This window comes from Somniosus microcephalus, chromosome 7, assembly GCF_052327205.1.
Source record: "Somniosus microcephalus isolate GS21.2 chromosome 7, FLI_Smic_1.0, whole genome shotgun sequence".
In the NCBI taxonomy this organism is placed as follows: domain Eukaryota; kingdom Metazoa; phylum Chordata; class Chondrichthyes; order Squaliformes; family Somniosidae; genus Somniosus; species Somniosus microcephalus.
The window spans coordinates 27623834-27636916 of record NC_140993.1 but is presented as its reverse complement, the minus strand read 5'-3'; the positions used below and the strand labels follow the sequence as shown (position 1 = coordinate 27636916).

The following is a 13083-nucleotide window of genomic DNA, read 5'->3' as shown; positions in this document are numbered from 1 at the left end:
GGCATACTGGTGAATCTAAACAGCAGGCCCTTAGTTTAATTCCAGGGGAGAGGGGACGGTGGCTGTGCAGGACTGACATTTACCGAGCCTGGGGGGCGTTGGGGGGGGGGGGGGAGGGAGGAAGTGGGTGGGGAGGCCTAAGTGAGAACTGATGATGTTGGATTTTGCCAAAAGAGTAGAAAGTTCCAGCGCCATTTGAAAAGGTTTACAGTTCAGCAATATTGAGGTGGAATTTCCGTCAGGGTTCTCCTGATCGTCTTCTCTAACCTTGGCAGACAACCTTGGATAAACGCCCGTGTCACGTAACGTTACTTCGCTCATCACTGAAATTATTTATTTCCCTGCCTTAATTGATATTGTCCTCCAAAATGAGTCTGGGTAGTCCTTCCAACCTTCAAAATGAGACATAACCTGTGGTGAAATATGAGGTGGTCAGCTGAGTTTTTACCTTTTTTCCTAGCAGGACAGTTCCAGTCTCCAGTAATATGCAAGATCTGCATCTGCAACTCAAGTCTAAACAATTGCATCTTTGGTTCTAACAACAATGTGTCCATTATGACGACTATGTTGTTATCCGACTCAGATAACTTTGTGGAGCCAGCAACGAGTACAAACACAGAACATGGTACGTGGGTGGACTCTTTGCCTGAATGTTGCGTTCTTTATTTCTTCAATCTGAGATTAAAACAATGAGCTTTTATTGCTGGTCCATGGTTATATCTCAGAGCTAAAAAGGAGCTCTTTACAGTCTGTACCGTTTCATTTAGTCAACTGTCTAGACTGGCAGCCGTTCATAATCAAATGAGAATAATATAAAATCATATAAAATCCCCTGGTTGGAGAGTCTAGCACTAGGGCGCCTCAGTCTCAGAATAAGGGGTCGGCCATTTAGGAACTGAGATGAGGAAAAATTTCTTCACTCAAAGGGTTGTGAATCTTTGGAATTCTCCACCCCAGAGGGCTGTGAATGCTCAGTCGTGGAGTGTATTCAAGGCTGAGATCGATAGATACCTGGACACTAAGGAAATCAAGGGATATGGGGATCGGGCGGGAAAGTGGAGTTGTTCTCGAAGATCAGCCATGATCTTATTGAATGGCGGAGCAGGCTCAAGGGGTCATATGGCCTACTCCTGCTCCTAATTCTTATGTTCTTATACTTAAAATGAATTAAAAGCAGTTGAGGTGGCCTGACATCTTTTCTTATGATGTTTAATTTAGACAACATCAATGTGAAGTGGCCAGATCCCCATAGGCAACATTGTCCTGCGAGGCTAGAATTTGATGGGTATCATTGAAAGAGTATAAATCACTAACCACCAACTATACTCAGCACATAGGAAACGGTTGGGAGAAAACTAGTTTTCTTTTAGATTATCTAGTTACTTGGCTGAACTGGATAGATTAAGGGAGTACGTTTGCTCTGGTAGGGCACTGCTGAATGCGTTCATGTAAAATTACTGTGTTATTTCAATGCTATCGTTCACCTGCTTTAAATAAATGAGATAACAACTGTAATGCAGAAAGGAATTTTATGCAAAAAAGTTAATCATTGCGCTAAAAAAAAGCCCAGAGACAATTAAATCCCTTTGTGATTTTCTTTTCTTTGAAGCATTCATTTATTTCTGGCATCCTGATTTGATTAGCAGCAGTTGTCCATATTTTTCTTGCGTGCCTGTCTAATCATTGACCTTGGCTCAATTCTCTGATTAGGAAAGGTTCTGGATGTGACAGCCAAGTCTCACGTGTGCGGCACGCCCAGTGAAATGGGCACAAGTAGCACGGAAGCTATCCAAGTGGAAACTGCGATAGAAATTGTCCGATCCAAATTGAGAAATATGACTGTCGGAGACAGAAATACATTCACAGTAGTGGAAGAATTCAGCGATGAAGATGATGACGAGGAGAAGGAGCGGGAAGAAGAGTATGAGGAAAGTGAATGCGAGGAGAAAGAAGGTACATACAGAACGGTCAACAAAAGAAAGACGGTAGCCAAATGTAGTGTAGCAAATTGAACACTGCATGTAAGCAGCTATAAGATAAGTAGGGAAATCCTGTTACAACTGTACAGGGTGTTGGTGAGACCACACCTGGAGTACTGCGTACAGTTTTGGGCTCCTTATTTAAGGAAGGATATACTTGCATTGGAGGCAGTTCAGAGAAGGTTCACGAGGTTGATTCCGGAGATGAAGGGGGTTGTCTTATGAAGGTTGAGCAGGTTGGGCCTATACTCATTGGAGTTTAGAAGAATGAGAGGGGATCTTATTGAAACATATAAGATTCTGAAGGGGCTTGATAGGGTAGATGCAGAGATGATGTTTCCCCTCATGGGGGAATCTAGAACTAGAGGGCATAGTTTCAGAATAAGCGGGCACTCATTTAAATCGGAAATGAGGAGGAATTTCTTCTCTCAGAGGGTCGTGAATCTTTGGAATTCTCTTCCCCAGAGAGCTGTGGAGGCTGGGTCATTGAATATATTTAAGGTGGAGATAGACAGATTTTTGAACGATAAGGGAGTCAAGGGTCATGGGGAGCGGGCAGGGAAGTGGAGTTGAAGCCAAGATCAGATCAGCCATGATCTTATTGAATGGCGGAGCAGGCTCGAGGGGCCAAATGACCGACTCCTGCTCCTACATCTTATCTTATATGTGACTTTATGTTGTTCAAGGACCACTGGACAGTGCCTTGCACTGGTCAGATGGAAGAATCATACCCACATGGTGAATTTTGACATTCATTGGGTTAGATTTTGATTTTGATAGAGTAAAACATTGAAGTCAATGGAAATAAAAATCAGGAGAGATGTACATCAGGCTGCCGATTCGCTATCCCCCATTTTACACTATCGCACAAAGTCAGAATCTACTCCCAATGACCGTACCTAAGTTAGCAAGTGAAGGTGAGATGCTTTCCCAACAAAGGGAAGGTCTGAAGACAAGCCACTCTTGTGCTCCTCCCGACAATTGTTTTAAAGGTGGTTTTGTTAGAGGCAAGGGAACAAGTTACTCCCGTCCCTGGTCAGCTGGGGAATGAGGTACACTGGGGAGGGGAGGGAGGGAGAAGGTACAAAAAGGGAGAGTTAAAAAATAATTTAATTTACCCTTAGGGAGATGAAATGCACCGAGTCATTAAGAAAGACTTGCATTTATATCGTGCCTTTCACGACTACCGGACGTCTCAAAGCGCTTTACAGCCAATGAAGTACTTTTTGAAGCGTAGTCACTGTTGTAATGTGGGAAATGCGGCAGCCAATTTGCGCACAGCAAGCTCCCACAAACAGCAATGTGATAATCTGTTTTTAGTGATGTTGGTTAAGGGGTAAATATTGGCCAGGCCACTGGGGATAACTCCCCTGCTCTTCTTTGTAATAGTGCCGTGGGATCTTTTATATCTACCTGAGAAAGGTGGCACCTCTGACAGTGCAGCACTCCCTCAGCACTGCACTGGAGTGTCAGCCTAGCTTCATGTGCTCAAGTCCCTGGAGTGGGGCTTGAACCCATAACCTTCTGACTCAGGCGAGAGTGCCACCCACTGAGCCACGGCTGACACTAATTAGCTCGATGGGTATGAAATTGACTTATCAGCGTTGGGGCTGTACAAATATTATCAATTTTACAAGTTCACAAAAGATCTGACTTTCAAGTGTGGAATAGGAGGATTGCTCAGCACCATGAAACAGTTCTTAATTTACAGTATTCAGTGAATCAGTAACAGAATACTGCTCTGTTCACAAGATCACAAAACAGATGTGGGTGAGGAAGGCTCCTCTATCCAGAAAGGATCTGAAGTTTTCTCAACACAGCACATACTTGCTTCTTAAATGATTCCACTGTTTTACCAAGAAGTCTATTCCCATATGTTGATACGTAAAGAAGAACTGCCTGATATCAATCCTAAATTAGCACCACAAGAATTGCTGGGTGTTTTTTTTTATTCATTCATGGACGTCGCTGGCAAGGCCAGTGACGTAAGAAAACTACTAGGCACTTGGTCTAAGCGTTAAACAAAGCTTTAATCAACTGTTTTACAACATGAAGGTCTAGTTGTGTCCTTCACTAGTTCCTGTTAAGAATGTCCTGCGCAAGCTGGGCCCATGCCCGAGTATTTATACTCTCCCAGGACAGTGCCACCGGCAGGCCGCTCAGTATTATTTCATAAGTCTTTCTTTCATGAATGACTGATTCATGTCAGCCAGCATTTATTGCTCATCCCTAGTTGCCCTTGAGAAGGTGGTGGTGAGCCGTCGCCTTGAACCGCTGCAGTCCGTGTGGTGAAGGTACTCCCACGGTGCTGTTAGGGAGGGAGTTCCAGGATTTTGACCCAGCGACGATGAAGGAACGGCCGATATACTTCCAAATCAGGATGGTGTGTAACTGGGAGGGGAACTTGGAGGTGATGGTGTTCCCATGCGCCTGCTGGGTCAACATTTAATGTTTACAGCAGAAGCTGTTGCAATTGCACCTGAATGTCCCATGTTAATTCAAAAAGTCCCTGCACAGAATTTTAGCGGTGAAGCTTCCCAGATTGTTTGTGCTGTCTTTTCTCAGGCACTGTTGTTGATGGGCTCTCTGTCCTTTACATGCAGAAGTTCAAATGCAGAGTTAACCATTACTTCCTGAAGTAGCATTATAGAAGCATGCATTACATAAGAACATACAATAGGGGCAGGAGTCGGCCATTTGGCCCTTTGAGCAGGGACTTCAACTTACATACTTGATTCTGATAGAATATATAATTATTTGCTGTTGACCTGGTTTCCTATGCTCACAGTTGCTTCTCATTTCCAATATTTGTAGGGCATACAGTTCATTAGGTACTGCAAATAGTTACATGAGCTTCTCCTTAGAGCAGAGAAGGCTAAGAGGAGATTTGATAGAGGTGTTTAAAATCATGAAGGGTTTAGATAGAGTAAACAAAGAGAAACTGTTTCCAATGGCTGAAGGGTCGATGACCAGAGAGCACAGATTTAAGGTGATTGGCAAAAGAACCAGAGGCGACATGAGGAAAAACTTTTTAACGCAGCGAGTGGTTAGGATTTGGAATGCGCTGCCTGATAGGGTGGTGGATACAGATTCAATAGTAGCCTGCAAAAGGGAATTGGATAAATACTGGAAGGAGAAAAAATTGCAGGGATATGGGGAAAGAGCGGGAAAGTGGGACTAACTGGATTGCTCTTCGAAAGAGCCAGCGCAGACTCGATGGGCCGAATGGCCTCCTTCTGTGCTGTACTATTCTATGATTCTACGAGTTCATTTGTCAGTGAGTGGGAAACAGCATTTATTAGATTGATTATTCTCAGTATTCTGATTCTTCTGTTACTAAAAGCCTGATTATAAAGCGACTTGGGAAAAACTATAACTGGCATATAATCAGTAGCTTCTGTATCATGTCAGACTTATCAGGGATTAATCATCCGTTATTTAGTATCATTAAACCTCTAAAGAAGCTGCTCTGATGACTACAGTTTGTCCACTTTGAGCGTCCTCCTCTAACTCTGCTGTATGGGTTCTGGAGACGGAGAGAGGGGAAACTGTCTCAAATATACTGCTGTATGTTTACAGAGTTACATCGTATTTACAGCACACAAATAGGCCATTCAGCCCAACAAGTCCATGCCAGTGTTTATGCTCCACATGAGTTTGATTGTCAATTAGCACAACTGCTGAGCAGAGTAAGGTGAAGTGTGCATACGAACAAAAGTACATAAGAAATAGGAGCAGGAGTCGGCCATATGGCCCCTCGAGCCTGCTCCGCCATTCAATAAAATCATGGCTGATCATCGACCTCAACTCCACTTTCCTGCCCGATCTCCATATCCCTTGATTCCCCTAGAGTCCAAAAATCTATCGATCTCAGCCTTGAATATACTCAACGACAGAGCATCAACAGCCCTCTGGGGCAGAGAATTCCAAAGATTCACAACCCTCTGAGTGAAGAAATTCCTCCTCATCTTCAGGCTTAAAAAGCCGACTCCTTCTCCTGAGACTATGCCCCCCCAGTTCTAGACCTCTCCAGCCAGGGAAACAACCTCTCAGCATCTACCCTGTCAATCCCCCTCAGAGTCTTGTATGTTTCAATGAGATCACCCCTCATTCTTCTAAAGTCCAGAGTATAGGCCCACTCTACTCAATCTCTCATCATAGGACAGCCCTCTCATCCCAGGAATCAATCTAGTGAACCTTTGTTGCACCGCCTCCAAGGCAAGTATATCCTTCCTTAGATAAGGAGACCAAAACTGTGCAAGGTACTCCAGGTGTGGTCTCACCAAGGCCCTGTACAATTGTAGCAAGACTTCCTTACTCTTATACTCCAACCCCCTTGCAATAAAGGCCAACATGCCATTTGCCTTCCTTGTTGTTTGCTGTATCTGCATGCTAGCATTCTGTGTGCTGTACTAGGACACCTAAATCTCTCTGAACATCAACATTTAATAGTTTTTCACCATTTAAAAAATACTCTGTTTTTCTATTCTTCCAACCAAATTGAATAACCTCACATTTCCCTACATTATACTCCATCTACCACCTTACTGCCCACTCACTTAGTCTATATCCCTTTGCAGACTCTGTGTTCTCCTCACAGCTTACTGTCCCACCTAGCTTTGTATCGTCAGCAAACTTGGATACATTACACTCGGTCCCTTCATCTAAGTCATTAATATAGGTTGTAAATAGCTGAGGCCCCAGTGCTGATCCTTGCAGCACCCCACTAGTTACAGCCTACCAACCTGAAAAAGACCCGTTTATCCCTACTCTCTGTTTTCTGTCTGTTAACCTTATCTTGCGTAACAACCTTTTATGTGGCACCTTATCGAATGCCTTTTGGAAATCCAAATATACTACATCCACTGGTACCTCTTTATCTACCCTGCTAGTTACATCCTCAAAAAATTTGTCAAACATGATTTCCCTTTCATAAAACCATGTTGACTCTGCCTAATCATATTATGATTTTCTAAGTGCCCTGTTAACCACTTCCTTAATAATGGATTCCAGCATTTTCCCGACGACTGAGGTCAGGCTAACTGGTCTGTAGTTCAGAAGCGAAATACTGCAGACGCTGGAAATCCGAAATAAAAACAGAAAATGCTGGAAATGGTCAGGCATCATCTGTGGAGAGAGAAACAGAGTTAATGTTTCAGGCCGATGACCTTTCGTTAGAACTGAAAAAAACTGTCCTGTAGTTCCCTGTTTTCTCTCTCCCTCCTTTCTTGAATAGCAGGGTTACATTTGCTACCTTGCAATCCGTTGGGACCATTGTAGAATCCGGGGAATTTTGGAAGATCAAAACCAATGCATCCACTATCTCTGCAGCCACCTCTTTTAGAACCCTAGGATGTAGACCGTCAGGTCCAGGGGATTTGTCGGCTTTTAGTCCCATTAGTTTCTCTAGTACTTTTTCTCTACTGATCTTAACAGCTTCCCTCCTTATACTTGTCAGACACTAATACATCTAAAAAGTGCAGAATGCTGGACACGTGTTGGTTTGAAACAATGAGTTTGAATATATATCATTATGGTGAGATCTATCAGTGCCAATTAATGAGATTTATCTCAGAAATTTACAGAGATTCTTTTCTTTTTCCAGCCTGAAATGCTGTGACTCCTTGGAGAAAGAGATGTAACAGGAGCAGCATGGCCCAGAGGATGCCAAGACTTGCCATGACTTGTAACGGCATGTGGGACTCGGCAATCTACAAACTTGGGTTTTTAATGTTATCGTCAGATCTTATTGTGAAACACTTTGTTACAAACTCTGAGGTAATTGAGAATGGGGGATTCTGAGAAACCTTTAAAATAATAGACAACGTTATTGAGAAGCATGCATCTTTGAAAGGATGGGTGTTTAAGGGGCTCAGTGTGGGATGATGATGTCAGGTAGTAAATTGGTGTTTCAGTGTATTAAATAACAAGATTCTCTACCCCAGAGGGCAGTCGATACTCAGTCATTGAGTATATTCAAGAGTGAGATCGATAGATTTCTGTCCTCTAGGGGAATCAAAGGATACGGGGATCGGGCGGGAAGGTGGGGTTGAGGTCAAAGATCACCCATGATCTTATTGAATGGCGGAGCAGGCTCGAGGGGGCCGTATGGCCTACTCCTGCTCCTAATTCTTATGTTCTTAAGATACAGGTTTGCTCATTTCCTTGGCTGTACCATCGGCTTTGTAAGTCTCGGCACTTCTGCACAACTACCTTTCCCTAACCCAAGTGTAGCATTCTACCTATTGAGATCAAGTAGCTGACTGCACTGGTGAGAACCCGGGGTCTCCCAGCTCACTATCATGAGGCAGTGCACTTATTTAGTAAGACGTTAGGGGAGCTCAGCACAGCTTGTATTGTATGGTCCCAAGACAGCCTCTGTAAAGAACAACAACAACTTACATTTTATATAGCACCTTTAACATAGTAAAACGTCCCAAGGCGCTTCACAGGAGCGTCATTGGACAAGATTTGACACCGAGCCACATAAGAAGCTATTAGGACAGGTGACCAAAAGCTTGGTCAAAGAGGTAGGTTTTAAGGAGCGTTTTAAAGGAGGAGAGAGAGGTAGAGAGGTTTAGGGAGGGAATTCCCGAACTTGTGACCTAAAGGCTCGGCTGTCAACAGTGGGGCGAAGGAATTGGGGATGCTCAAGAGGCCAGAGTTGGAGGAACGCAGAGTTCTCGTAGGGTTGTAAGGCTGGAGGAGGTTACGGAGATGGAGAGGGGAGCGAGGAAACTAGCACTCCCAAGTTTCCCCATTCCACACACACTGGCCAGGATCTCCTGCCGCAGTTATTCCGGCTCCTGAGCGTAACTCCAACAGATGGCTTGGGGACAGAAATTTCTTCGGGTGCTGTTCTGCGCACCACTGCTCACTCCCACCACTGCCAAGATTTTCTGTTGGAAGTGACAAGGATGCATGTACCCAAGTAGGGACAGGCATATTCAAAGGGAATACAAATAACAGGACTATGTTATCCATTGTATTTCCAATTATTTGTGCCGTGGCATCATGGGGCATGTCAGCGTTCCCCGTGCCCAGCATTGCCATGGCATGTGGAGTGTAGGGGGGGAATTAAATGTTAAATGTCCCATAGGAAGTTGATTCAGTTACAGCTCCCCAGCACCATGAAATTCCAAATTAAAAAAAAAAACTACATTCCCCTTTAACACAAAGGCCAGGCTTTTCCATTTTGGTGGAATCTCATTCTACCCAGCTTTTTGACCAAGCTTTTGGTCACCCGTTCTAATATCTTCTTATGTGGCACCACACTTCCGGAAGGACGTGAAGGGTACGGAAGAGATTTACTAGAATGGTTCCAGGGATGAGGGATTACTGGAGAGACTGGAGAAGCTGGGGTTGTTCTCCTTGGAGCAGAGAAGGCTAAGAGGAGATTTGATAGAGGTGTTTAAAAATCATGAAGGGTTTAGAAAGAGTAGATGGAGAGAAACTGTTTCCAATGGCCGAAGGGTCAATAAACAGGGGGCACAGATTTAAGGTGATTGGCAAAAGTACCAGAGGCGACATGAGGAAAAACTTTTTAACGCAACGAGTGGTTAGGATTTGGAATGCACTGCCTGATAGGGCGGTGGAAACAGATTGAATAGTCTCCTTCAAAAGGGGAATTGGATAAATACTTGAAGGAGAAAAAATTGCAGGGATATGGGGAAAGAGCGGGGGAGGGGAGTGGGACTAACTGGATTGCTCTTCGAAAGAGCCGGCGCAGACTCGATGGGCTGAATGGCCTCCTTCCGTGCTGTGCTGTTCTATGATTCTATGAACTGCCCTGCTATGCTGTGGGAAATGGTAATCCCGCTGACATTACATAAATGACCCTGACTCTGGAAAATATGTTGGGGTGATGGCGGGTAGATTGGGATTTCAGCAAAATGGAAAATCCTGGCCTGTGTGGTGGTTAAGAGCTCACTAAAAATGTATGTCCTCGCGGGGAGATGCTGCAGCTTCTGCTCCGCATTCTCCAACTTGAAACGCACCGAACATTCGCTCACCAGCACCCAGTGCCACTGTGCAGCCATTGGATGAATATAAGTATTTGTATTTATCTCACTGCTCCCCACAAGTGGATGCAGGTTTATAAGCTATTATAACTGTGAATGGTAACTGTAACTTTTATATTCATTTTTATGTAAATATATGTAAAACTGTCAAACTGCAAAATAAAAATATTTAATACCTGAAATAAAGAGTAGCTTGCCTTTCAAAAGCTAGGCTTTATTAACCTTAAAAAACCAGCAGTACATGTTGAGCACCCAGTCTCAACCAAACTGTAGAAAACTGAATTTAAGATGGCCACCACAGGTCACATGGAATCAACTAACCAATAAGTTTACAGCATATATCTCAAGGCAGGAAAACAGGCAACCAATTACAATGCTTCTTATAAAACAAGAATAATCACCACATTACCCTAATATGAATCATGTGATATATCGCCTCAGTTGTCACAGAAGAGAACATAATAGTATAAGAATTAGGAGCAGGATTGGCCAAAGGGCCCCTTCGAGCCTGCTCGGTCATTCAATAAGATCATGGCTGATCTTCGACCTCAGCTCCACTTTCCCACCCAATCTCCATAGCCCTCGATTCCCCTAGAGTCCAAAAATCTGTCTCAGCCTTGAATATACTCAACAACTGAACATCCACAGCCCTCTGGGGCAGAGAATTCCAAAGATTCACAACCCTCGGAGTGAAGAAATTCCTCCTCATCTCAGTAATAGTCAGTATGCTGCCACATTATTACACTAAAGCTGTCACACAGTTTCTACTGGCTTCCAGCCCCATGTACATTAAGCTCCTTAACTGCTCGCTGTGGGGCTAAATTTGACTTTGGGCGATGGTGCAAAGCAGGCGATATCGGATCAGCTGCCCGTTCTACATCTCTCCTGATTTCCATTTCCACTGAGGGGCCTAATAGAAACATAGAAGATAGGAGCAGGAGTAGGCCATTCGGCCCTTCGAGCCTGCTCCGCCATTCAATGAGATCATGGCTGATCATCCAAATTCAGTACCCTGTCCCTGCCTTCTCCCCATATCCCTTGATCCCTTTAGCCTCAAGAAATATATCCAACTCCTTCTTGAATATATTTAATGAACTGGCCTCCACCGCCCTCTGTGGCAGAGAATTCCACAGGTTCACCACTCTCTGGGTGAAGAAATTCCTCCTCATTTCAGTCCTAAATGGCTTACCCCTTATCCTTAGACTATGACCCCTGGTTCTGGACTCCCCGGCCATCAGAAACATCCTTTCTGCATCTAGTCTGTCCAGACCTGACAGAATTTTATAGGTTTCGATGAGATCCCCTCTCAATCTTCTAAACTCCGGTGAGTATAAGCCCAATCGACACAATCTCTCCTCGTACGTCATTCCTGCCGTCCCAGGTATCAACCTGGTGAATCTTCGCTGCACTCCCTCCATGGCAAGAACATCCTTCCTCAGGTAAGGTGACCAAAACTGCACACAATACTCAAGGTGCGGTCTCACCAAGGCCCTGTACAACTGCAGCAAGACATCCTTGTTCTTATACTTGAACCCTCTTGCTACAAAGGCCAACATACCATTTGCCTTCTTAACCGCCTGCTGCACCTGCATGCTTACCTTCAGCGACTGGTGCACAATAACACCCAGGTCTCTTTGCACTTCCCCTTCTCCCAATCTATTGCCATTCAAATAATAATCTGCCTTCCTGTTTTTGCCACCAAAGTGGATAACCTCACATTTATCCACATTATAGTGCATTTGCCATGTTTCTGCCCAATCACCCAACCTGTCCAAATCGTACTGGAGTTTCACAACATCCTCGTCACAGCTTACCCTCCCACCCAGCTTTGTGTCGTCTGGAGATACATCCAATTCCCTCGTCCAGATCATTAATATATATTGTGAACAGCTGGGGTCCTAGGACCGATCCTTGCGGTACCCCACTAGTCACTGCCTGTCACTCGGAAAACGACCCGTTTATTCCAACTCTTTGCTTTCTGTCCGCCAACCAGTTCTCTATCCAAGTCAATACCTTGCCCCGATCCCATGTGCCTTAATTTTGCACGCTAATCTCTTATGTGGGACCTTATCGAAAGCCTTCTGAAAGTCCAAATACACCACATCCACTGGTTCTCCCTTATCTATTTTACCAGTTACATCCTCAAAAAATTCCAGTAGATTAGTCAAGCATGATTTACCTTATGTAAATCCATGTTGACTTTGTCCGATCCTGTCACTGCTTTCCAAGTGCTCTGCTATTACATCTTTTATAATAGACTCTAGCATTTTCCCCACTACCGATGTCAGGCTTACCGGTCTATAATTCCCCGCTTTTTCTCTACCACCTTTTTTGAATAGTGGTGTAACATTAGCTACCCTCCAATCCATGGGTACTGTTCCAGAGTCTATCGAGTTCTGGAAGATGACCAGCAATGCATCTACTATTTCTAGGGCCACTTCCTTAAGTACCCTGGGATGTAGATTATCAGGCCCTGGGGATTTATCGGCCTTCAGTCCCATCAATTTTCCTAACACCATTTCCCTACAAATACTGATTTCTTTCAGTTCCTCCCTCTCATTAGACCCTATGTTCCCCGGCATCTCTGGGAGGTTATTTGTGTCCTCCTTTGTGAAGACAGAACCAAAGTATGTATTTAGCTGGTCTGCCATTTCCTTGTTTCCCATTATAAATTCCCCTGATTCTGACTGTAAGGGACCTACGCGTGACTTCACCAATCTTTTTCTCTTCACATATCTATAAAAGCTTTTACAGTCAGTTTTTATGTTCCTTGCTAGCTTACTCTCATATTCTATTTTCCCTTTCTTAATTAATCCCTTTGTCCTCCTTTGTTGACTCCTAAACTGCTCCCAATCCTCAAGATTATTGCTTTTTCTAGCCAATTTATAGGTCCTCTCCTTGGATCTTATGCTATCCCTAATTTCCCTTGTTAGCCACGGTTGAGTCACCTTTTTGTTTTATTTTTATGCCAAACTGGGATGAACAAATTCTGTAGCTCATCCATTCGGTCTTTGAATGTTTGCCATTGCCTATCCACCGTCAACCCTTTGAGTGCCATTCCCCAATCAATCCTACCCAACTCG

The 13083-nt window shown here is 44.1% G+C and overlaps 1 protein-coding gene across 1 annotated transcript in view; it reads left to right on the top strand.

Moving 5' to 3' along the window:
- LOC147114571 (uncharacterized) overlaps window positions 1-10180 on the top strand; it is a 29815-nt gene extending 19635 nt beyond the window's left edge. The window contains exons 5-7 of the mRNA XM_085992330.1: window positions 464-625; window positions 1711-1953; window positions 7585-10180. Of these exons, the coding sequence (XP_085848456.1) occupies window positions 464-625; window positions 1711-1953; window positions 7585-7589 (410 nt within the window). The 3' untranslated portion in view covers window positions 7590-10180. The remainder of the gene's footprint in view (window positions 1-463; window positions 626-1710; window positions 1954-7584) is intronic.
- Window positions 10181-13083: the final 2903 nt, after the last annotated feature.